Source organism: Buteo buteo, chromosome Z, assembly GCF_964188355.1.
Source record: "Buteo buteo chromosome Z, bButBut1.hap1.1, whole genome shotgun sequence".
NCBI lineage: Eukaryota > Metazoa > Chordata > Aves > Accipitriformes > Accipitridae > Buteo > Buteo buteo.
Window position 1 is genome coordinate 14,428,083 of NC_134204.1, and position 26,809 is coordinate 14,454,891.

The 26,809-nt window shown below is 35.2% G+C and overlaps 1 protein-coding gene across 1 annotated transcript in view; it reads right to left on the minus strand.

Moving 5' to 3' along the window:
- The window catches only part of CPLANE1 (ciliogenesis and planar polarity effector complex subunit 1), a 61,032-nt gene that overhangs the window by 19,093 nt on the left and 15,130 nt on the right, over positions 1-26,809 (minus strand). The window contains exons 14-36 of the mRNA XM_075019913.1: positions 25,575-25,655; positions 24,540-24,704; positions 23,621-23,794; positions 21,060-21,288; positions 20,686-20,819; positions 17,767-17,984; positions 17,295-17,459; positions 16,069-16,207; positions 15,565-15,674; positions 14,228-14,389; positions 13,981-14,089; positions 13,324-13,630; positions 11,875-12,808; positions 10,531-10,694; positions 9,400-9,536; positions 8,732-8,814; positions 7,456-7,535; positions 5,899-5,964; positions 4,169-4,361; positions 3,308-3,565; positions 2,378-3,127; positions 1,339-1,505; positions 4-14 (exon numbers count right to left, since the gene is read on the minus strand). Coding sequence (XP_074876014.1) covers positions 4-14; positions 1,339-1,505; positions 2,378-3,127; positions 3,308-3,565; positions 4,169-4,361; positions 5,899-5,964; positions 7,456-7,535; positions 8,732-8,814; positions 9,400-9,536; positions 10,531-10,694; positions 11,875-12,808; positions 13,324-13,630; positions 13,981-14,089; positions 14,228-14,389; positions 15,565-15,674; positions 16,069-16,207; positions 17,295-17,459; positions 17,767-17,984; positions 20,686-20,819; positions 21,060-21,288; positions 23,621-23,794; positions 24,540-24,704; positions 25,575-25,655 — 4,836 coding nt within the window. The remainder of the gene's footprint in view (positions 1-3; positions 15-1,338; positions 1,506-2,377; positions 3,128-3,307; positions 3,566-4,168; positions 4,362-5,898; positions 5,965-7,455; positions 7,536-8,731; positions 8,815-9,399; positions 9,537-10,530; positions 10,695-11,874; positions 12,809-13,323; positions 13,631-13,980; positions 14,090-14,227; positions 14,390-15,564; positions 15,675-16,068; positions 16,208-17,294; positions 17,460-17,766; positions 17,985-20,685; positions 20,820-21,059; positions 21,289-23,620; positions 23,795-24,539; positions 24,705-25,574; positions 25,656-26,809) is intronic.

The following is a 26,809-nucleotide window of genomic DNA, read 5'->3' on the forward strand; positions in this document are numbered from 1 at the left end:
CACGCCTCTTCTGTCTGTGAACATATTAATTACACATAAAAAATAAGAACTGCACAGAAATAATAAAAATACCTATCATTGTTTTCTAAGAAATATCACTATTAAGAAATACACACTGAAATAGAGGTGGAAAAGACAAACACAAATGTTGCATACAGATCAGTTTAAAGCACTACTTTTGCCTACCAGAAATCTACATAAAGTTGTTGTAGGAACTCATAAAAATACTTAACAATCACACCAAAATCTGTTGTCTAATAAGGTATTTATGTCAAATATTACAAAATGCATAACATTCCATATCTATATTTTGTGTATGACACAAAGTCATTACTACACAAAATGCCTGTAAGGAATCTATAAGAAATACTCCAGCAGGAAACAAACCTGTTATCATCGAAACTTTCTAATTAACTATTTTACTAAAAAAGTTGCAAATTGACTTTAATATCTGATAAGTAGATTGTAAGACAACAATTGCAGTTTCAAGCATTTCAGTTGTAATATCAAAACAGGTATTCTAAATTTCAGCGGCAGTTTCTTCCATATCAACTGTTTTTCACCGTAAGAGTGAAAAACTCATCTTAGTGTCTGCGTTTCCAACTGCTACAGTTAAAAGCATCATAATCAGAAGCAAGTGTTCTGTTCTAGATGCAATGGTTCTATTAACTCTTTCATGGAAAACACAGATCTGTGAAAAGTCAGGAACCTATCGACATTATATGAGAACTGAACAAAGATATGCATGCAGCTTAAAAGAACAGTTTTAACTGCTTGTGGAATCAATTACTAAAGAATAAATCAATTTTCAAAAGTAATGAATAATGTACCTAGCAAAACAAAATAAAATATCCCTTCAGCAGGAATTTTGCTAATCATTGTCTACATTTAGAAACAGAGCCTGTATCTTGAATTATATTGAAAGAACGTAACCCTTTCCTTCTTGAAGATCCCTACTAACACTGACAATATGCAGTGCAGACAGTAGCCTATTAAGATTCATTGTGTAAGCAGCAGCAAACCATTTCATAAACAGGACACAGCAAACAGCCAAATGACAAGACGACTTTAAACCACATCTATTGGTATGAAAAACACCTCCCCGTAGTCTTCTTCCTATCAGCTTGGTAACACCAACAACCCCTTCATGTCCTAATGCTATATTTCTCCTGCTGTGTCTTTACTAATATTTGCCATTTTATTCTCCTCCAAAAGAATTACATCCAATTCCACTTTATTTGAAGCTGCTGTAAAAACTCCCACTGATTTCAAAGCAAGAAGGTATAGGTTACCAGTAAGTCTTTCAAAATGAAGACCCACTTTAAAAGTCTGGCTTGCCTTTTTTTATTATTCTGCACATCTCTTAGTTCAAATGGTTCAACATCAGTTTTTAGTAACTGGATAGGTTCAGTTTGGTCTCGTCCAAAGAAAGTACTGGGCACAGTATGATGCTGGTGGCGTTGCTCAAATGCAATGAGGTCTTGAAGTGGAATGAGTTTTTGTGCCTGAAAGTGTTCAGAGAGAGAAAGAAGCAAAAATGAAACAACGATACAGGAAACAGAGAGGGGAACTGCAGTCAGATTAGATGAAAAGAGCAGGTCCAGTTTGGATCTCAGTTATAAAAACACAGCTAGTGTAGCAATTTGTAGAGAAAATGAAAATGTAATATTAACACCATCAGACCAGAATCTCAGCTAATGTGTATGTGTAAACTATTTTCTGAAACTAAACTAAAAGATATAAATTTTCTCCACAGAATGTATTTCACTAATATTTGCATTTGTAATGCATGTAGTTGAGGATGAAGGCAGAACCGTGCAATGTAGACAACGACTGAAGAAGCACCTTTCAAGGAAAAACATTTCCATTCTCTTCAACTGGAATGTGCAAGCATATAAGAGTCTATCAGAACAACATTTTTCAAAATATCAGGTTCTTGACATCCAGAAGATTTTCTTACGAAGCGTTTTAGCATTCTATTCTGCCCTTATAAAAGAGGATTTCTCACTGCAGTCTTTGTTTTTCTGTAAATAATTCTATTTAAATTTCTGTAAAAACAGAACTATTTTTTACCATATAAATATTATCCAGTATTTTAGAGAGTAAATTTCTTACATTCATTACTAATGGGCTGAATATTAATGAACTATGGAATGTGGAATCAATCTAACATCATTAAAAACATTTCCAAGCTTGCAGCCTGCCTCATATTGACATGCCAATAAGAAGTCACTTTAGTTTCAGATCCCTCTAGTAGCTGTGCTGAACACTTCCAAATTCCGTAGTCTGGAAACATTAACTTAATTTTGATGAGTAAGAAACAATGAAACTCAAAAAACACTCCAACTTAGAAAAATGTATTATTAAAATCCAGTACCTTCTTTTTTTGAGGTAAATTAGCATGGAGTAGTGATACTCCTGTGTGCTGTACTGTTTCTCTGCAGTCAGTCTCCTTTGTTGCAGGTTTAACAGGTATTAAATGAGTAGTGATTGGCTGCCTTACAACTGGTGGAAGTCTAGGTACTGGGTCAAGTTGCAAGTGCAACAGTGGAATACCAGCCAGGTTCTGAGCGATCAGTGCTTTGTCCTTATTCATATTTGCAGAGAACTGCCGCTGAGGTGGAACTTCTTGCTGTCCTTCATACTGATCTAGATTCAGGTGTTTGGGAGGTCCCTTAAGCACTGTTTCTGCCCATCTTTTCTCTTCCTCATGAATTTGCCTTCGGATCTCAGTGTCATATCTACTCATGTTCAAATCTTCTTTTGACTTATTCTTTCTTGGTGTGTACAATGACTGATGGTTCCATAAGGAATCTGATGAACTCCAAGCTACTCGTGGTACTCGGGGTGGGCTAGCAAAAGCTGATGACATTTCTACTGGATGTATAAATGCTGGTTTGAAATGATAACCTGATTCAAGCTTAAGCAGAGGAAATCCATTTGAGTAATTCAAGTTTTTTTCAATAGGGATAAGCTTCAGTGTTTTTTGGATGTTTGAGGAAAGAGCTAGGAGATGAAGTGGCTTAGTAGGTGCTGAAGAATGTAGATCTTGAGATAGTGGCATAAATCCCATTTCTTTGCTGTGGCTTTCTAATAGGCTTAAAGAAAGATTCACATCCAGATGATTCTAATTCAGAGAAGCAAACAAAATAGCATTAATAGCAACCATGCACTACATATGCACAAAAATGGTATAAATCTTTTTTGTCTACAGCAATCACTACAAAAACATTTCTTAATTTAACAGGACCGATAACCTATCAGATATACAGAACTGTCTTCACAAATGACACTTTGATATACTTACTTTTATATGGCCATTGTTGCTTTCATTTCTTAAACTATTCCTTGGTTGAAAATCAGAGCTCTTTAGACCACGTTTTCCATTATCTTCTTGAGTGGGCAGCTGTGTTTTCAGGGAGCCACTGCCTTCAGCAGCGTGTGCAGGCTGGCTTCCTTCCAGGTGAACAGACTGATGCTCTTGCAAAATTTGTTGCACATTTGGCAGGTTGGTAAAGGATGACTGCACTATTTGCATTAAACTCATGAAGTTGATTTGCTGTAGCTGGGTAACACACAAAGTTAACACTGTAAACAACTTTTAACAAGAATCTTAGCAAAAATTCTATGTCTAGGCTATGTTATAACTGTTCATTATCCTGTTAATATAGGTGACAAAATAAACAACATCCTGAAGTTTCAATGATTCATTTGTGTCATTTTTTTATTGCACTGGGCTTTCTTTTAAGATATATTAAATATCTCACACAGACAGATTATGCTAAAGTAAGAAAAATTCATTCACTTTTTTGGTGAAGTTTGAGTAAATGTAAGGTCACATAAAGTTGTCTCCATGTACTAACAAAAATTTAATCCTAGTACACCTGCAAAGTTACTACAGCTTCAGAATTTTTCCTAGTCTACCATATTAGAGCACACTGAGTTATGTCAACTAAAACACAAACTTTTATTATTATATTACGCATTTTCTTGAGTCAAAAGCAGGAGTTACGTCTAAAATAAGTTTTCACAATGGTTTACACAGAACTGGAAATCTCTTTCAAAAACCACCACAGACAGAATACCTTTAAAATAGTAATTATCTCCATTGTTTTAAATAACACAGCTCAGACTGTGAACACTATTTTCAAAAATGAGATGCTCTCACCTGAACTAACTTAAACATTTCATCTTGGAGCATCTGCCTGACTGTTTCTGATGTGTTTAGCTTCTCTTCTGTAGGGACTTCTTCCTTGACTTCTTGCTTCTTTGCACAAATGGAAGTATTGGAGGCAACACTTGACATACTTGACACAACAGTCTGAGAAGGCTGACCATCACTTAAAGAAATCTCTGTACTACTTAAGAAAAAAAAGAACAAAACTATGAAAAACATTCATAGTGCAGAACATCTATATGAAGTTGTCTCAAATCAATCCAGAAAATTTTAAAGATATCTTTATTTTTCTAAAACATAATTAATTTGTAGGAAATATCTAATAATTAACACTGCACAATCTTCATTGGTGAGTATGTATGACATTTTTCCTAACGCTTCCTAATATACTGCATGAAAAACTGGAGTAAAGATGTAAGTTCTATCTGATTTTTTAGTCACAAGGGTACCTGAAATGTTATCTTCACTAGAGACACAGGCAGAAAACAATGATTTGACAGGAAGAGGGCCTGGTTAGTCATAAAACGAAACATCTGATGGAAAATGGAGGACATTATTAGCTGAAATAAGAGAGATGGCAGATTCAGTTTCACTTAATTAAATATACCTTTATATATTTGGAATTAAAAATCAACAACAAAATTTCTGATTAAAACCCAATTAAAATTAAAATAACATGTACCATATGATACAATATACTGAATTTTCTTGCAGACATAATTACGTCTTTTAGTAGGGAAAGACTATTAATTAGACAAAAGTCCTTAAATGAAGAAGAGAGCGTTAGGATTTACATTAAATTATAAAGAAACTGAAGGACTTTACCCACATCCACAGAAATTGACCCAAAAGACATTTCTCTGTTTAAGAAAAATGCTGACATTGCTACAGGTACAGGCAACCTTTGGAGGATTTTTCACAACTGAACAGGATGGCCTCCAAGCATGTGAAGAAATAGAAGCATAAAGCAATGGCTAATAAGTAATACTGAAAAGGTTTTGGATATGTAATAGGTGCGAAGGGGCACAGGAAGTGTTTTGGAAGACAATCAGTATGTGTAAGCATGGCCCGAAACCCTGGAAGTTTGAGAAAAGCTTTTTTTAAAAAAGCTGGCATGAACAACTCAAGAAGGAAATGAGATTAAAGACACATGAAAATGGAATCCAAAGGGATGCGCAGTTCAGATCTTCCTCTAAACTGAAAAAAATCAGAGGACTGAAAGCCTGAGATTGACTCCTGACCCCTCTTCCCAACTCCAACATTCTCCCTGTTTACAGAAATATTATGTATATATTTATGTGTGTCTTGCAGTTGCTGTAGGACATATACATGTTAATAATTTTATAATAAATATGAATATGTTTACAATGTTATTGGTTAGGTGTTTTATGTAACACTGCATCTTCTATAGTAATATTATACAATTATAATGATTCTGTCTGAACCAGAAAATGAAAGTATCAGTTCTCTTTAAATCTGGTAGCTCTGAATTAACATGTTTGATTCATGTGATATTCTGGACACCATGCAAGAGTACGTGATCCTCAAGGATTACAGCACAAAAAGGTTTCAGGAAAGACTACTTAGTACTAGTTTCCAGGTACAATTACTATACCTGCAAATATTTTGTAATCAAATCTACACATCACATTACTTCAGACTGAAAATTTAACAGGGATATTCCATTTTTTATTACAGAAAACATTATAGGTTTATCTTACCTGGGAACTTCGGCACCTTGTTCTAAAGAGAATGACTGAGAAATGGTACTAGTAACAACATGCATGCTATAAAAAAAGAAAAAACACATATTGTAAATAGTACAATACTACAGTAATTTGTTACGCTGTTTATTTTCATTTTATATAAATTTAAATACATATATGTGTGTGAGTGTCTATCTCTAACCTCCTGAAAAAGTACTTTAAATAGTATGAGATAAAATAACTGAAAGCCACCTGATCAGAGCTATACCGATCTGCACTGCTTCAATTACTGCACTATAGTGCCATTTGAGTTGGTAAATATTGACATTCATGCTTTGTCTCCCTAGCAATCAGAAACTGGTGCAAACAAAAGCACTGAAAAGGTTCCGGCTATTCAACACAAACAGCAGACAAAAAAGAGGTTGATCTGAGTTGACAAAAGAAGAGAAAATGCCATTTAATCAATACTGGTAGTATCACTACAATCTGCATTCCTAAAAAAGAAAAGCCAGTTATGGTAAGAAATCCTTGAGGGCCATCTTATGTGTAGTTATTTTTCTTTCTTTCAAAACAAAAATACATCAGTTTAAAATAGTAGAGGATTCTAACTCTTTCTAAAATTAAGCCATTTAGAAGTTTTTCCACAAATTTTATATATACACAGGAATATTTATTTATATGCCACAACAATTAATAAGATTTTCTAAATTTTAAGACATTCAGGTACTGTATATCAGAGGGAAAGGTTTCATTACTACAAATTTGGTGGCTTCAATGAGAAAGCTAAGTGAAATAATAAAAATAGGTTGATCTTCTTCCGTCATTAACACAAATTAAAAAATCTCAAAAGACCAAGATGACTCATGGTAAACATAAATCCTGTGTTTACAGAATGTAGCATTTCTTCCCTTGAAAAACTTCAGAGAAATTAAACTGAGCAGTAATCTATTCAAACAGATGATGTGACAATCAGGTTTATGGACCGTTTCTATAATTTTATATACATTATATTATAAATGTAGAGGTATTTTTAAAAAATAAAATTCAAAAGAATACCATAATGAAGTAAATTTCATTGTGTGAAATACCTCCCTCCCTCCCTCTTTCATGAGCTAAGAAGCTTATCACCCATACCCATTTTTATCTCACCTTCTGCTTTCTAGACACCAACCTCTCTTTCTTCTACGTTGTTCAACAAATTAACTGTTAAAATCTCCTAGAATAACAGCTCTCCACCTGTATTTAGTCTGAATATGCTGCTCCTATTTCAGGTCTGGAGAAAGAATTGTGTATCTGAAAGCTTTTCCAGTTCTCCTCTATCCTTTTCCCAGATATAAAATACACGTTCCCACAAACCATGCCTCTTTTATTTGATCATTACTAAAATAACCACTCATCCACCCAGCACTTTGTATATGTGAAATACCTGTACACGTGAAATAGAAGATGACTGCTTGCTATAAACAGCAAGAACCCATTGGGACTTCACTGGATACCGTAATTAACAAAACTACTTTTGATTTTTAAGCAAAGTTAAAAGACAAATTAAAACAACAACAAAAAGTCTCTCACGCATTCTGTTGACCCTTTCCTTCCTTTGTCTCTTCCGCCTTTTGATCTTCCTGGGGACTATCTATACCTGAAATGGACACCTGCTGGAATATAGAAAGATGTAACTGAAATTGTAAATTTTTATATCCCCCTTCTGCTTCAATAACGTCTTATTTTATTAGCCTAAGGCAAACATACTTCTGATTAATCAGCTACTTAAAAAAAATCTGGCTGAAAAATAATCAAAATTATATACTTATCAGAAGACAGTTACAAATCAGAAATAAGGAGATGAATTAATGATCCATCTGACCATCTTTCTTTTTAAGTCATCATTATGACTTTTTATTTTCAAATTCATACCATATAGTATCCTGGAAATATATTCTGCTAATCTTGTACCCCCTAGGTAAAGATGAAAATGTAGAAACAACCCTATTATACACAAACTATCTACAAACTAAGAAATTGAAACAAATGCAGGATTCTACACGTCACAGATTAACTACAATAAAATGCATTGCAGAATTGAAGACCACAATACATTTATTGTTTCTAATCCCATTAACAGCGCTGAATCTAGAGTACTAAAGGCAAGTAAAGCAATGGCATTGCAATTCACGTTTCAGCATAATAGCCCTTAGCCATTTTCAAATAACGGAGACTTATGACCAAAGACAATGAATGAAAAAACAAGGCTCTTTTACAGATCCAGACTGAGTTTTCAGACAGGATAAAAATAAACATTTTAATATATTTAAAAACCAGCAAGCATGCAAACAAATGGTAGAGTCTTTACTTAATTGCCCTGTGACAATTTCAGAGACAGAACACATTTTCAAAGAAAAAAAAAGTTGTTAATACAGCTTTCTAGTATAACAAAATACCCACAAAAATTTGGTCTATTAACGAGAAGATCATCTGGTTTTTTTTCAAGTTACATAATTTGTATATATGTGTGCATGCATAATCTTATATATTTATATGTAGTATTAGACATTCTATAGATTTAATGTAATTTTTATGTATATATATTGATATATATTATATATATAGGCATATACATATTTAGTTTTACAAAAAATGAATTAGTTTTCAAAAGTGCTCACAGAAGATCTCACTTTACTACTGTTTAATTACTTGTGACTTTTATTATTTAATTAAGCAGGAAAAAAAATTCACCAATCCTAAAAGCTTCAAGCCTGCTCTCAATTTCTTAAGTATACTGAGGAATTCAGGATATTTTGAAAAGAGTATTCATAATAATTTGATGCTTCTATGCAAGATGGTAACTTGCCTTTCCTTTTTGATGTTCTACAGGTTTGATCTTGATAGAGCTATTGGAGCTCTTTGGAGTTTCATATGGCTCCTCAAAGAACTCTACAAAATAAACACAAATACACTAAATCAGAAAACTATATGACATACAGCACTGTGATGTGATTTCTGCCAACCAGTTACATTAGTCCACTTTTTTCCTAGTGAGGAGAAAGGGGCTGAGAGATGTCTCAGCAAATTAAAAATTTGTGTTATTACTAGTCTTGAAGCATGCACCTGGAATTAAAAAAAAAAAAAAAAAAGCAGCTTATTTTCATGGTAGGAATATGATAAACTTAACCTATGCATATTCAGCTCTTACAATTTTCAAATCCTATTTTACACAGTAGCATGAATATTTTTGAAATGAAAGTAAATGAGAGAATGAAATATGTTGTTGTACATTGTCCTATCTCTACAGCAAAAAGAAGTTACGTAAGTGAAAAACTGATCAGAAAGTCTTGAGAATGCAATTGTATAAAATTTAGTTATAATATAAAACGATACAGTAATAATTTCAATAGAACAATGAAAACTTATTTCTATTTTTGGATTAAATAAACAGCGGGACATATAATGCTGTTCAAGCAAAACTCCTACTGTTTTATATGTCAGACCACAGTAAAAGGATATACCATAAAAACAAACCTTCTCTTTCTGATGTTACACCTAATTCCTCCAGAACAAATGGTCCCACTTCATTAACATCTTCAGTCACATGAGGTACAGAATAATTCCCATTATTAATTTCCTTCTTATCAAAGTATTTTGACTTTGTAGACATTCTGGTAATTGGAATTAGAAAAGGTAATTAACAATAGAAATACTGTAAGTATCTGACTTCATTTAAGTACGCTGTTCCTCTCAGATTGCAGGCTAGTGCATAATTGTAAAAAAACACTGCTGTGATATAACCAATGTTCACATAAATTTTCTCTCTGAATTTAACGTAAACCAAGATTAATATTATTTTTTGGTATAGCTGTGATATTTTAGTGACATTAATGGTACAGTCTTTCAGATGGGCTATTTCCAGAAAAATGTAACCAACACATACGATCTACCAAAAATGGAAGGCATAAACTGCACCATGACTTCAAAATCATCTGGTTAAGATTACTTTTATCTCCTTCACAGAAACTTCCTTCACTAAAAAAAAAATTGTCAGAGAAGACACAGGATAATGTCTCAGAATACTAATACCAAAGATCTTCTGTATATTTAGTGCAGCACAAGATGAACAGAAATGTCACAAAGGACATCAGGTTAAGGAATGTCCATGTTCAGAATTCTGTAAGATGTTAACAAATAAAATATTTACTACCTTTTCCATCTATTTTTGACATGCACACATATGAACATAGCTAGATTACAGACCCAGGGAAAAGTAAACTGATGTTGTGAACTTTCATCTTAACACAAAGAAAATTACACTAAAGATAGTGAAAGTTATCTGAATTCTTTGAGAAAGCCATGATACCAATTATGTCAGAAATCCAGATTCCATTTCGACATCACTAAGTTTGTGAACAATCACATACAATTCAATTCATAGGTAACAGCTACATCGTTCATTGTTTTCTATTTAGAGGTATGTCTGCTGATAGAGAATATTTTATCTGCTTCATGCAGCTGTGAACAATATGCATGAGTTTGACTTTGCACTCAAAATTTAACATGTATATAACATGTAATAACAGTAGAACTCTTAATACTGACATGCTGCTTAGCTGGGGAATTACAAACAACTAGATTTCTTAGGTTAAAAAAAATAATTACCCCAAACCAGTTTCACAAAGATCATCATAGGCTTGTACACTCTGGATATCAAGAGATGGACTGGCCAGTAGGGACGAGCCTTCATCCATACTGCTTTCTTTCTCTGTCCTAGACTGGGCTTCTGATAGAGATGCAAATTCTTTCAGATATTGATTATCCAGACTCTATTAATAATAATAATAATAAAAAATTCACTAGTTTAGAAAAAGATACCCGATACTTCAAAAAAAACCCCAACGATTCATATAGTATGTTTATGCTTAACTTCATATCCTTTTTTCTATTATAGAGCTGAGAAATTCTGGGTTTGCAGTTGCCTGTGGAACTTGAGTTTTGCCCCTTTTTGCATTAGGTGAAGCAATGATCCTCTGAATTATCCAAAGGAAACATAAGAGACATCTGTCAGCATCAACTGAGCACCAATTGTCAAAGACACTAGGTGACAATTAAATATACTCTATACAAAGATATACGGTAAGATTTGGCCTTCATCATGTGTAATAGAAAACTCTAAAATTATCACTGACGACACTATGAAAGGCAAAAAGCTGTATCATCGTGCAGTTAGATGCATGCACAAAATTTTGGGAGTAAGTTGTAAGTAAAATACAGGTGGTGCTTGTCAGAAAGCAGAAAATACAAACCAAAACCAAGACAAAACCGCTTTTAATTTGGGAGAAAAGCCTTCTCCAGAAAACCACACAACCCTCTCCCCTGAAAGCCTTTCATGTAGACTTAAAGAGGATAAGCGATCCAGTTGTCCCTAAATATGAAATAAAGCAAAACTCATCATATTCTTCTGGCAAATCTCTTATTTTGCATTAATATACATTCTCCAACTCTGTGTAACAGTGCTAGATAGAAATTTAAAATTCCCTTTTCATCAATCTTTAACTAGTTTAAATACTCCAGTCAGACTGTATCTGTCTCAAAGACAAATTAATCTAAATTCAAGTGTCCCCAGATAAACTATTTCTTTATTCTTTGTCTTGTTTTTCCACAATCTCCAATACTAGGTTTCTTCAAAGATGATGTCTAAGATTAGACACAATGGCTGAACTTGTAGGAATTTGCTCAAATAATGTGGTATCTAGATAAATGACTTAGATTTTAAACAGGATTTCAAAAGAGAATTTTAATCTCCAACCAAAGTCTTCCTACAGACAGAATACCAGTATTCCTGGAACATTTCTCTTTTCATAGCAACCCTTCAAGGAAAGGCTGTTAATCAATATTCCAGGTTTTACTGGGAACAGAACTATGAGGTGAAAGATGTGTGTGATTTTCTTTACTGGCATAACTAACTCACAAATTTCACTGACACTCACCCATCCTTTTTCTTACCTTAAATTTCATGCTCTTTGCTTGAGATCCGTCTCTGTGTAACTGTTCTAACAGCCACAAAGAAGTAAGGACAGCAGGTGCTGATGTTTTCACATGTATCACCGGGAGCATCTCCTCTAAGGAATCTTGTTTATTGGAACCACAGAGCAGTCTTTTATCAGACCATCTGATCATCCACTCAAGCAATTTTGCAATACTGCTAAACTTACCCATCAATTCTATAGCCAGTTCTTCTCCTGGTACAGTATCAACTATATCAACAGTTTTGTAAATGTATTTAGAAGTTGCCTGAGTTTGCAGGCTAGAGGAAGTATGGTTAGGAAAGGTCTGGCTTGCTGGTGCAACGGTGACTCCTTGGTTGTCACTCTGAGCTCTGTAAATTGACTTGTGTTTTAAACCAAATAATCCTTCATTAAGTCCTTTCATTAGGTTACACACAGAAGGTTCTGTTGTCTGTGCAATGGACTGTACAAGGGTTGGATTTTCCAGAATACTTTGGTTTTCATTACAGACAGATGCTGTTTCAGAATCACAAGATGCCAGGGTGACAGTATAGCAAGACCCTGCTCTAAACACATTTTGGTTTCTAGTTTTGCCTTGTCGACGTTTTAGTGTTGTATGAACATCAAAAAAGAGAGAGTTTAATTCATGCTCTCGAAGAAGTCTAGAAAAGCTAGTAAGAAATGGAATTCCAAGGTCACTATACTTTATCAGGTCTCTCTCAAGAATGTAACTCAAAAAGAGTTCTAAAAAATTAACATATTCATCATCATCACGTTCAAATTCCCATGTACCAACTATAGGCAAATTACATTGATTACACATGTCTTTTCCATACACTTTGTCTTTATGTTTTGATTTCCAGTTAAGAGCTTTTATCTTGTGCGTGATATTTTTGCTACGTATTTCTCCTTGTCTCTGATGTTCATTATCCCTGTAAGACAACAAACATAAGTACCGTTAACACCAAAATCCATTTTGAAAAGAATTACACGAAAAAATAAGTAAATGCAACATTAGTTCTTTTACTTCCTCTGTCGTTAAAAGTGGGAAACGTTTAACAACTACAAATTTACATTAATACAATGTTAATGTGGCAAATTAATCAAATGCAAAATCCATAGTTTTTACAGACAGCAACTCAGCAGTATCATATATGAAAGTGGTCATAGCTGATAAGAATTTACACTTCAATAATGTACCAGTCACATAGTAACTGATACAACATTGGCAGTTCTAAGATTTGCCAAATTTGTAATTCTTCATCTCATAAATCACCCACAGTGACAATTATCCTGTTTGGTGAAAAGATTACTTGAACAATAAGAGGCAACTTTTTTTCTTTTTTCTTTTTTTTTTTAAATTTAAATAGAAAGAATAGAAAGCTTTCTTTACTGCCTTTTCCATCTATTTTTGACGTGCACACATATGCTGCAATTTTTTTCATACCTCTGGAGTGAAGGTGTTTGAGCTCTCGTTTCTTCAGTAAACAAAGCATCAGAAAGTGTATCTGTTGTGTCAGCATCACTATATACCTGAGGATTCCCAAGATCAGTAAGTGTGCTTCTGCTTAGACTAGTGCCTAATGAGACTCTGTCATAACAGTGTTTCTCATCATCTGCTGCTCCCTCTTCTGCTGGTTCCCAAATATTAATTTCTATGGGGCCTATGTTCTTTATTACACGTCTCAAGGCCTTCATTCTCACTTTTTCAGTAGCCTGTATAACAACAGACATCATTTCTTCACTTTCAGGACCTACCAAAAAGACAAGTGATTTTAAACACAAACTCTCAGTTTTCAATTATTCCCTCAAATTGAGACATGAATGAACTTTGAATCATCCTAAATTATAGCCATTTAGAAATACAGATGGAAACTGTGATAAAGTGAAGAAACACCACCAACTTGGAACTAATGGTATTCTGTTACTGGTATAGACATATCAGAAAGAAAATACAGAATTTGCCACAAAATTCTCTCAAAACTGTCTGACTGAAAACCATAATAATTGTTTTACATGGGGTATGAAAGAGGGTATTGTCACAAGTTCATTAATAAGTAGGGTAAAAAGAAAGCTAGTTCAATATTTCTGGAAGAAGGATTACCTTTAACAATACTGTGTTTGAGTCGCTGCTGAAGTCCGTGATATTTATCCCTTAGCGGAACTCTTATATCTTCAGGATCAGGAAATGCTTTTACAAAAATCTCTGCCACCTGCACAAGATAAAGTATCTTTTAAAGTAGCTAACACACAAGTAACGTATAATTCCCAACAAAACTTACACCACTAGAAAGTCTAGAAACATTTGTGATGATCTCTATTGCTTTTGTTCTAGCTTTAATGTCTTTTACCTTTTTCATTGGTGGCAATTCTCCAAGCAGACTCAAAATAACATCTTGAATTAATTCTTCAACATTCATGAACCTGCAGAAAGGAAGCATTCGACAAGCCCACTCCACTGCATTCAGACAATGCTCAACTGTGGAGGCATCATATTCATTCTTCTTCAGATCCTAAAAAAACCACCTTGCTAGAGAAACATTAATTGGTATGAACAATGTATTTCAGCTCAATTATTCATACATGGCAAACTGTAATGATTCTTCCCCAGCCAACAGAAAATGAAAATCTCTAACTTAACTGCCAAACACAGAAGTATACGATGCTAGGAGACAGATCAAGGTTGTAATGGACCATAACATATATAAAAAAAAGAAAGAACGAAAAAAAGAGGGTTTTTTAAACCAGCTTAAGAATTAATTCCATTAACCGTAACACTCTGCTGAAGAATGTTTGCAGCCATTCAGAGTAAAAACGGAGGATTCGACTAAACTAGCTGTAACTAATTAAATATACTGAATTACCAGGGGAAGTAAATAATTTTACTGTGACTTGAGGTGATCATAAAATCTTTCTTGGAAGCAAGATATTTAAGCCAACCAAGAGGCTTTTAAGATGGATCAGTTTATTTTGAAACAGACAGTGGTTTCTATCTCATTTGTCACTGCTGCACAAAGCTCAGAAAAATCAGAATCTTCTACTATTTGAAACAGAGCCATCCTGTTTATTTAAGCTTGATTTTTCTAGTGAAAAGAAATTTTGGACTTGTTTTAAAGGAAGCAACCTTTGCTAAGGACAGTCGAGTTGCTAGACTAGACAGGACAAAAATCAACATCTGCACTGTTACAGAATATATGACAAGTATCAGGCTAGTAGTTTGTTTCTTTTTCTTCCTTGACCTCTAACATCAATTGATGAAGGTATAGAGTAGAGAAAACATAATTAAATTTTAATATTTTTCATTATTGCTTTTGACAAAACATTTTTTGGTGCATTAAATAGACATTGGTCAGGAAACACCCCAAATATCTTAATCTAATGGAAAAAAAAAAGTAGTAAATACTTAGGTAGACAACAACTGTAGAAACTATTGCTCTTCTGGCAGTATCTCTTCAATTACTTGAGTTAAATACAAAGCAAAAGCCCAACAGAAATAGTATTAGAAAGATGTAGTTCACATGGACAGCATTATTCTGTAGCATCAAATAACGCACTTTATGGCACTGTGCTAATTTTGTCCTATTAAGCAAATAAAAGTTCTCACAGAAATATAGAGCAGACATTTAGAAGTCTTCTTATAGCTTTATGCAATTAAATTGTATCTTTACTATATTAGTAATATAATTACCTTATGATTGTTAATATTTTCCCTTGCAGTTTGGTATCGCCTGCAGTTGTCAGATAATCTTTCACGAACATGAAACATCCAACACAATGCACATAGCTCTCTGAACCAACCTATGACACAAACATGCAGTATATGTTGAGATTCTATTTCAATAAATGAAATAAAACAGCTTCAGATTTTTAGCTAGAAGGAATTAACAAACAGCAGTTAAAGAAAAAAATTACTCATTCTTGAGTTTTCAATACTGCTCTGCAGCTAGAGCTCTTTAGTATCACTTAGCGTTCATTTCTTTCACATCTGCCAGATCTATAACACACACAACAATCCAGAGCAACAACTTTCAGATTCAGAGTTTTGATAACTAACATAAAAGCTGGAATGGGAATGTGTTTCTGCACAAAATTGCAGTTACTATTTCAAACTAGTAAGAGTTTCTTTGCACCTATGGATTCTCACTTGTTCTTTTTTCCAGGTCTAAATGATTCTATTTTATTGCATACAGACCTAAAATTTTACAGGTAATATCATCAAACTGATGGTCTCCAGAAGATGTAGATCTATAGAAAACAGTGCGGAAATTGGAGTAACGAAGCAAAGTCTCTGGGAACGGACTTAGCAAAGGAAGAGATCCTTTCATTCGAATCTATAGATAGTAAAAATAAAAAAAAAATAAACAAAGTGGAAATAAAAATTAAAGTTTTGTATGTATCACTACTAAACGTACAGCCTCTCAGTTATTAGCAGAATACTGCCAAGAGCAGTAAAATTCCCTCAAGGTTGCTTTCCATTTTCTTCAGATCAGTATTCTGAAAATTAATTTACAGGAATATGTTCAGCATGAGATACGGCACAAAAAATGCTTTAGTCTACATGGTACTCATCATATTCATGATTACCATGAAATACAGGAGCAACAAAGTATTAAGAAGAACTAAGACCACAATTAAGAAACCAGTTTAATCCAACACAGTCCAGGCTGCTGTCAACCAAGGCAGACTAGTTTTCCCTCCTGTTTCAGCAGGTACTTCTGATCACCTCCCCATGGCAGCATTAAGCATGTGACCATGCAATGAGCAAACAGAAGGAAATATTTGTCAGTCAGACTAGTTCTTGATCTGGATCATTGCATGAATGCTGGTGCAGGGGGCCTGAAGGAAGGCAGGCAGGCAGACACACCCCCTTCTGTAGGAAGTCAACCTTCTTGTAAGTGGCTGTTTAACAATGACCTAAGAAAAGCCTAAGTTTACACAAAATTTTTTAATCAATATATTCTGAGCTTTGTTCTGTGCAAACAGAATGCACATGAGTAGAATGAGATCTTGTAAGTCCTATGCACTGCGCACTAAGGTGACCACTTTACCTGAAGTGAGCATCACGTTGTCTCTTATGTTGAACCCTAAGTGATCTGGAACACACTTTCAGTTAACAGCTATAACTCCCAATTAAAATCAGCTTGTTTCTTTGAAATGGAGAAAGAAATGAGCCTGTACATTACCAAGTGGGTACAGAAAGACAGTAAAAGCAGACACTTTATGAAGTAGATATTCTGTATCTTTAAGTTCTGGTTTCCTAAAAGAACTGAACTTGCAGTGTAAAACTAGAAGACAACATGTAAAAAACGTGACATCAAAGTCCAGATGAGACTGAATGCTTCAGCAATGCAATTGCAAGCTTGTCAGTAATATTTACAACTGATAATCAAGTTACAAAAAAACAAGTTAAATGCTTACTTTTTGCATTATTTTTCTTGCCCACTTCAGTTGTGCAATATACCACTGTGCTGCAGGGCAGGAACAATGAGCAGCCCGGAAGAGCAAGATAATTCGCTGAAGAACTCCTGACACTTTCTGACGAATTTCTCTCTCAATTTTTAAAAGAATGTCATTGCAGTTTTCCTGAAAAATGCGAATTCCAAGACAAAAACAAGCACCCAAATTAGAAAGGACATATACAATAAGGAATCTGACCTAAATATTGTTTGTGCTCCTAAGAGTACTTCCCTTCCTCTTTAGAGCATAGACACTTTATGGGAAAAACACAGAGGCACACATACTTTCTTATCACTATGGTGCTACTTTAGTAAATGAATACACATGGAAAAAAGACAGAAAAATGAGCTGAAAGGAACCAGAATAAAGATCATGATTATTTCATAAATATATTCAAACAAAGACCCAAGGAACTGCTATCATGGATGCTTACTTCACTCAGAGAAGCTGGCTGAGGACAGTACAATGGTGGTGCTGGAAGATAAAGCCCATCTGGAACTAAACCATACAATTTTCTGCCAAGATCCTTGCCAGAATCCATCAAAAGCTGAAATGTCTCTGAAAGAATATCAGCATCTGCCATAACAGCTGCTTTCAGTAGCTCCTGTACTGAACTACAAAGAACATTTGCATCTTCCTCTTCAATGGGATCTATAAAATATTAAGCACAGAAACTGATAAATTAATTGACTCAATTAATATATGGCCTTCGTTCTGAAACTATGAGGCTACGTTCTCAGAATTTGCATTTGTCTATTACAACGTATACATCACATGTACTCACTTTAAGATAACATCTCTCTCAATTGAAAATAGTATTCATTATAAATTTTAGGTCTTCAGAATAAGGGAGAAGCTATTGCCTTCCTAGAGAACTGATCTTTTCAGCTTTGCATTTACTTGGCATAAAATTCTTGCAAATCATTCTCACCAAGCAGGCATAAACTAGGTATACTATTAATAACGACTGTAACAACTCTTATCAGTAAGCATGATGACCAAGGAAAGGGAAATCTATTTGTTTGATCTTGTTTACATATGATTACATTTTTTTCCTCACATCCTAGAAGCAGCAGGATCTTTAATATACATCACTAATTGGTTCCTGAAATTCGCATAATATTATACTGCTCTACTTCCATTTCTACTCCTCCTACTTGTCTTGAAGTATGTGCTGCCTAATCTTTCCACTACCTATCATACTTAGAGATTTTATATACAGCATATATATGTGTGTGTGTTATCTGTCTGAAATAAAACCCTTGGAAATGAGTACAAAAGAAGCATCTACATAGTGTCTGGGATATGGCTGAGATCAAGATTAATTAACATTCACCTGCTGACAGGAATATGGAATGTGGTTTCCAAACACACAAAAAGAAAGTAAGGAATAGACATCATGCCAGTAAACTTTCCACAAAATGTAAACAAGGAGAGATTGATCTAGCTAACTGGAGGAATTTCAGCAGTAAAGTATTAAGTTAGGTTATGTGATAAAAAGCTTATACACACATACAAAGGAGCACAGAGACAACAGCAGGTGGGGAACCTGAATAATACCTAGACCCATCTACTCACAGTAGAAAAATCAACTCAACGAGAGGCTCATGTCCACAAGCCCAGAGATGCACAGCAGCAAATTATGTACTCAGAGAAACGGACACCCTGTCCAGGCTCTTCCCAGGACAGCCATCAGACATAGCATCCAGGTATGAAACCCATCAAGGTGAGCCAATGGGAGTGGTTCTCTTCAGTACCTTTCGGCTTGAGACAGGTTACTCTCAAGAAAGATAGGACATACTGAAGCATGCAGGGGAAGAGCTTCTTGGGATTGCACAAGGCTCATTATGGGATCTTCAGGAAAGAAACCAAAGATATGGCATGGAGCTGTGGCAGCCTCACCTCCTTTGGCCCTGTCAGCACATCTATTTTCATGGGTGAGCGACTCTCTATTCTGTGTGTCTGTGCACAGTATTTTAAGTGCCAGCAACTGGAGTGGGACCACAGGTCAGAAAGCCTGTGTGTCTGGGATGTCAGCAACTACAGCAACTGGAGTTAAGTCAAATCAAGTGCCAGCAACTGGAATGGGACCACGGGTCAGAGTGCCCATGTATCCATGGTGCCAGGAACTGTAGCAAGTGAGGCTATGTAAGTGAATGTGTGAGTGTTAGCAAGTATCAAGTCAGACTAACCCACCAGCGGAAGCACCCTGTGAGCTAGAGGTGTGCACATCTCGCTCTTGCAACAGTGAGACCACAGGAGCTGACAGTGACTGGAGGGACTGGTGAAGACCTGGCCAACTGCTGGAGAGATGACTGGGAGACCTGCTTGTGCACCTGCATGTCTCTAAGGGCAAGACAAGGGGATCTGGATACTGGAAGGACCAAGCGAGTTGTGACCACCTGCCAGAAAGACAGTGTGTGTCTCTAAGGGTGAGGCACCTGCAAAGACTGAGGATCCCAGACCAGCTAAGCTACTGGATGGAGCATATATTCAAGGCCAGCTACTGTGGGGGTGCATAGACAATGTGTGCGCAGGAGGAAGAGGGTATCTGTGAGTAGGTCTGCACCAGAAAACGGAGTGGAGCTGGGGCTTTGGGGAGCTCATATATGCAGACACCAGCAACTTGGGAGACTCAGCTACTGGGTCTAAGCCCAGCTACTGGAGGGATCCACATTGTACATTTAGGTATGTATATGCAGACCTTCATCCTGACTAGCAAGAGAGGGAAACAGCATAGGATTGTTGGTGCTGTTTCCACAAGTGCTGAGCATGTCTGTACGTGTTGATCTGTGTGGCCTGCTGTATGTAGGTACTGTGTATGTGTGTTTGGGTATGCGCCTACGGGGAATACATTCTCAGCCTTGCTAGTTGCTGGACCTGGGGGCATGGGGCTGTCAGGTTATGAGATACCACCCCTTCCCCCTTTAACAGAAAGGAAAGGCAAAAATAAAACTCCACCAAGTAACTAATTTTAAGTATGATACTTTCCATACTGTTAATACATCCGCATTTGCTTCAGGGCATTTTTTTGTTTTGTTTTAATGAAGTTTCAGTCTTCTGCCAAACTGAAGTTAATATCACATATAGTCAAATAAGGTTTTGGCTGATACGCATGAAGAAGAAAAGACTGGTAATATGGTCCATTTGTAGAATGATCAAAGCCAAAACCCAAACCCCTATAAATTAAAGTATCTGAATACATTATAACAGAAGTATTTGAATACATTATAACAGTAATGCACACACTGGAGAAGACAAGGTAATTGTTTCTTTTTAAGACACCATATAACACAGAATATGCAGTGAAATAACATGAAAAATAAACACAATTATTTATAATTTTATGTACCTGTATACTGCTTGTAATTCATACATACTGATGTTTCAGAAGCAGCTGGCTGTCCTAATAAAGATTGTAACTTTTCCTGAAAAGTCTGCATTGGTGATAAGCTTAATGGCAGGTGACGCTCTGTGTTTTTCAGTCTGAAACGGTAACAAGAAACTGTTCATTAACAACGAAGTAAAACCCACAGATAATCTAATGAAGCTCTGTTAAATGAATATCTAAGACAAAATAACTAATCTTAAAATGTTAGGTCCTGTACCTACGAGGAGTCTGGGAATACGAATTTTTGAGGCAAAGGACACACCTTGTTACAATAAATTTAATGCAAATAACATTAATGACAAAATACAGTATATTAATTCTAAGCTCAAATTTACCTTGAGAATTCATCAGAGTTCTGACAATACAGCTGGTAGGCCACACCAATTGAAACTGACAGTTTCCAGTCCCCAAGTCTGTGTGTTAACCACACAGCTTCTGGAATGAGCCCAGCAATAAAGAACAAATCAAGAGCATATTCAGCTGTCCACACAGATGAAAGGTTCTGGTCCCTGACAGCTCTGGTAACCAAACAGTGTTGCAGCGGAATAATACGTGTAGAAAAGTCTGTGACACAAAAACCACATTTTAAAGTTTAAATAAATCTGCATCTCATCAGATGAATAATCTAGAATTCATATGTTCACATTGCTTTTGGCTTCATTTCAGTGCACAATTGCTCTTTACTTTATTAGAGGCACACTACGGGGTTTATCTGCAGCAGGCAGATGCAGCTCATGCTATGATATAATAGGGAGGTCAGAGTAGGCTATTTTTCTGCTTAATAATGTGGGATATGCAAGCATGTGCAAAACTTGTGGGTTATTCTTTAAAGATTTAATCGCACTGATGGAACATTTGCAAGTATGTGACATATGCTTAAGATATTCCAGAAGATACACCTGAGATAAATGGAAGTTCTGAGTTTTCCTAGCATACCCATGTTGTTTCTACTCACTGTGCTGCTTACTGCAGCAGACAGAAAGCTACAATGCATTTTTGAGAAAGAATAGTACATTATTTTAAAGAGAGTGTAACAAGACAAAGTAAAGACAAACTTAGTATGTCCTTGTTTCTTGAAGTTCAGATTTGTTTTCCAAGGTTTTACTTCCTGGTTTTCCTGGAGAGGTGCTGATTAACATTAACTCTTAAGGAGTTATTTGCTTCTCTTGCAGTTTCTGTTTATTGTTGAGGCAATGACATTATTTAGGGAAATATTCACATTAACCCAGCCTGTGCAATGCAATTTTTCCAAGATTGTCTCACCATGTACATTATCTTTGACTAATGCGTATTAAAAATCAAGGTCTTATTTTGTAGGTTTTATCTGGAAAGTTGTCTGATTAAAACATCCAAAAGACTGTGTAGAAATATGTACCACTGCATGCTGTAGTACAGAAACATTAAAAACAGTCAATGTATGCAAATACACTGCAGAAAATCTAAGCAAAGTAAGTTAATATTGTAGAGAAATATTTGGCATTATAATATCAACTTACTTGTAGAGTACTTACAATACTTCCAAATAACTCTTCATCCCTGTGGTCATTAAATAGTTTTGAAAAATTAACCCTGAAACCAAGACCTTCCCAACAAAGGAAATGTTTTAAACAGAATCTCTTGCAGAAAATACATAAAACACACACTATGATAAATACTAATTCTCAAAAAACTGCTGAATAGCAGGACTTAAATTAAAAAGTACTATTTGGGTTCAACAAAAAAAAAACCCCTTGACATTCCCACTTGTTCTGATGATATGGTGTCTGGAGCATTTTGGCTTCCAAGAGCTAGACTGTCAAATAAGCAAAAATCTTTTCCTCTGGCTTTTCAGTTTGGGTCACGCCATATCACAGATCCAATTCAACTATTTGTTAAGCACTGCTTTTCTCTCACTTTTGGGAGGATCAAAGTCTTTAGGCAAAAATGGTACAAGAACCATGACATTCTAATGTTGTTTAATTTAGGTGAAAAAAACCACAGCATCCTTTTACCTGTGTATCAGATTCAGATAACTAACCTCAAAGCATAGGAAAAGTCATAAAAAAAAAAAACTCAAGAAAAAAAATAAATCATTATATTAGGAGGCAGTCCTGAAGGGCAAAGGAGTCCAGGAAGGCTGGACATTCTTCAAGAAGGAAATTTTAGACGTGCAGGAGCAGGCCATCCCTATGTGCCAAAAGACAAGCTGGCAGGGAATAAGACTGGCCTGGCTGAACAGAGAGCTCTGGCTGGAACTCAGGAAAAAAAATGAGTTTATGACCTTTGGAAGAAGGGGCAGGCAACTGGAGGACTACAAAGATGTTGTGAGGTTATGCAGGGAGAAGATTAGAAGGACCAAGCCCAGCTAGAAATTAATCTGGCTACTGCTGTAAAAGAAAATAAAAAATGTTTTATAAATACATTAGCAATAAAAGAAGAAAAGAATCTCCATCCTTTATTGGATGCATTGCAACAGGCTGCCCAGGGAAGTGGTGGAGTCACCATCCCTGGAGGTGTTTAAAAGACATGTAGATGCGGTGCTTTGGGACATGGTTTAGTGGTGTACTTGGCAGTGTTAGGTTTATGGTTGGACTGCATGATCTTAAAGGTCTTTTCCAACCTAAACAATTCTATGATTCTATTCTATGGATTAAATGATTCAATTGCACACACCAAACTCTTAACTTTAAATACCAAAAATATTTTCAATAATCAAGAGATACAAAACATTAATCCCCCACAGACACACACACTCCTCAGCAAAAATACCTGGAAAAACTAAGTTACTTTATCTTTACAGGTAATGGTGCTGAAAGTATATATCACCAAGTTAAAGCATGACAGACAGCATTGATATACATGTTAAAAAATGGTAAGACTTAAGCACAGCAAACTGAACTGCTTTTAGAGAAAATACCTTGTTTGATATGAAGTGGATGCAGGATGTCAACATTGTGTGGGGGAAAGATATAGAGAAGCTGATTTGTGAAATAAGCGGCCATGAATCGTGCCATGGATCGAATCACAGCCATGGCAGTTTCAGTATGAACATCGGTTACCATCCATAGTTCATGCTGAAAATACTTGGTATCTAAAGAAAACAGGTATCAAATTAAAACATGAGGAAAATGATTTTAAATTTGTATGGTAAAATTGTTTAGTCACAGCTTGTAAAACATTTTTTTAAACAAGCATACTATGGTATTACTTAATTTCTGAACAAGCTTTCAGGACTTAACGGAGCTTCATCTTTTACACTAATTACACACTATATTAAAAGACTTTTATACTGGGTTTTTAATTACTAGAGATGGACCTCTACTATCTAAATTTACATCAGCATTGAGTCAAAAAAACTGTTTAAATTTGGAAATTCAGATTTCATACTCTGACTTAATAGAAAAAACTTACAAGCATCTGCAAAAAAATCCCACTGTCAATTTAGTACTGGTCACCAATCTAAAATCCACTATTTTATCATGTTGTATCATCAAAAGTTAAATCAATATAAAATGAAATCACATCATCTCCCCCTTATTCTTTTTATCCAAAGTCTTTCCCTGAGCAGATTTGAATCCCAGAACATTTAACAGCCCATACTTTCACTATTAATTGTACAATGAAAGTTGTCTAAACACTTACTCCAACAAGTGCAGCGAAAAGAACATCTGAGGATTAGAAAAAGATCTTTAAACTCACTGAAAAAACAGACTTCAGTCCAGTGTAAAGAGAAAAGCATGTTTTCAAGTGAGTGTGTGATGGCACAGAAATTAGACACTAGGTTATTCAAAGAGTATCAACATACCTTATCACACTTTTATGCAATATAAACGTACCAGAAAATTTTTCCATCTGATTCACTGAGAGCTGTGATCGCCTCAGAATCTCTCCTACCAGATGATCACAGAGTCCCTGAGCCTCACACAAGTTATATTGATAAAGGTGGCAAAATAATATTGCAAGATAATATCTAGTTTGAAGAAAACATGCTCTTTTTCCTCCTGCATTAAACAAGAAAAAAAAGGCAGAAGTCTAGTTGGAAAAGAAACAATAAACACAAAAACAGACACAGCAGGTTTGAAAGTACTAGTTCCTCCCTCTTGAGAAACATATCTATGTAAACGTATACTCTGAGAAGGAACAGAAATCAGGAGAAGCTATTTTAAGAGATACGATCCTCCTACAACTTCTAAGTTATTAGTGAGTTAATGCTCATCCACAACAGTTTTACTTCTAGAGATCTGGCAGTTTTCAAAACAATTCAGTGTATAATTGTTAAGACACAGACAAAGACAGGAGAGCTCAAGGGAGCTTAGCCTTCAAAGAAGGGATGCTAAACCACAATGAAATTGCTTAAACATCCACCAAGCTTCCAATATCCTCAATTCCTTCTGTGTGAGGTACTCCTCACCATAATAACCAGCAAAAAAATTTTCTCATGATGCCTGGGAAGAGACTCTAGAATATCTGTTTCAAATCGACTCCTAAATGAACTCCTGCCACAAATTACTTTGTTTTGTTGCTCCCCAAACACTAAGTCTTTTGATTTTACAGCTACAAAAGGAATTTTTGTTCATCTGTTTTTCATTGTCTCTTTCTTGCTCAGAAATATACCTAGAGCTTTTCTGTACCAAGTACTTTATAAACACAAGAAAACTCTGATATTAAAATAGAAATGCCCAGAATTTTCTCAGGGAGCAATCAGACTTAAGTTTTGACTGGTATCTATTCAAATCCCAGCTTAATTTCAAATATGCATCCTTTATGTGTCTTGCCCCCTTTTTCTGAAGGGCAAACAGAGTCACAAATAACTACATAAAGTGATTATACAACTTATCTCCTCCACCCTCAAAAAAGATTTTATCCCTTACCTTTTGCCTTGATTTCACAAAGAGATCTTTTCCAAATATCCACAGATTCTCTGTATGAGCCTAAAAGGAATTTCTCCTCACCTACAAAAGTCACATATGTAACAAATTAAAAGTTTTATATAGTTAGTTTTACATGTGCAAACACACATGCACTTACTTCAGGAGAGTAAAATATGTGAGTCTCCAGCAAATGTCTATTCTGAGAGCTAAATCCAAGTTTTGAGCATCTGAGAGAAGATGACTTTGAATACTACTCCCTGCCTTTTTTTTAAATTGCTGAATCAGTATTAAATAAAATTCATGTTATAATCATTCATACAAGGTTTTCAGTAATTAGGTTATTTTTTTTCGATTACACAAGTTTATAAATGTTAACTATAGTTAGGAACTTCAGTATTCAAAACCCACAATAGTTTATTAATGGGGAAAGGCATTTTCGCTTATCTGTTTTCATATTTCCTATGATGGGGAAGATGTTTTTTCCATTGTAAAAATTAGTTGCAAAATTATTTAGCAATTTGAACATACATGTTCTTTTTCAGTATAAAAGCACTTTCAAACAATAGGTCTATGGACTATTAAACATTTCATCTCTCTAAGTGTCACCTCTCCACTGCTATTTCCATTCCTATTTTTAATCCATTGGTTCATTCCTAAATACTTTGACAGAAAAATAACTGTAAAAGAACACAGCTCCTGGGCAAAGGAGGAGGAAAAAAAAAAAAAAATAAAATAGCGCTACCATAGAAGAAAAGACAAGGACAAATTTGCCACTCTACCCAGCTTATCAGCAGCTAGCCGGTTCAGCTGTTGGCTGGCCCATCAGCACGTATGTTACCCTAGCGTATTCATGAACCATATCATAACTATTTGGCAAACTCAATGTAAATAAAGGAAGGAAGGGTGGGAAGTTGCCTGTATTGTTAGAATAAGCAAGAAAGACATGCAGGAGCTAACGTATTGTATGGAGTGATGTAGGAAGAGAAGCTAGAAGTATCAATTAAGGGAGAGAGATCAAGAATATGGAGAGGAAACAGAATTATGGTGGGAGACATAAATGGGAAGCTGGGCTTATTAGTGTGGAAGGGGAGAGGAAAAATAGAGCATAGGACAGTGATGTGTAGGAAATTAGGTTAGAATCATATACTGTTTGCAAAATAAATATGCTAGATTAAGTCTATTACATTAGGTTACATTAATAAGATTCTTAGTTGAGGCTGACTACATTCATGTAC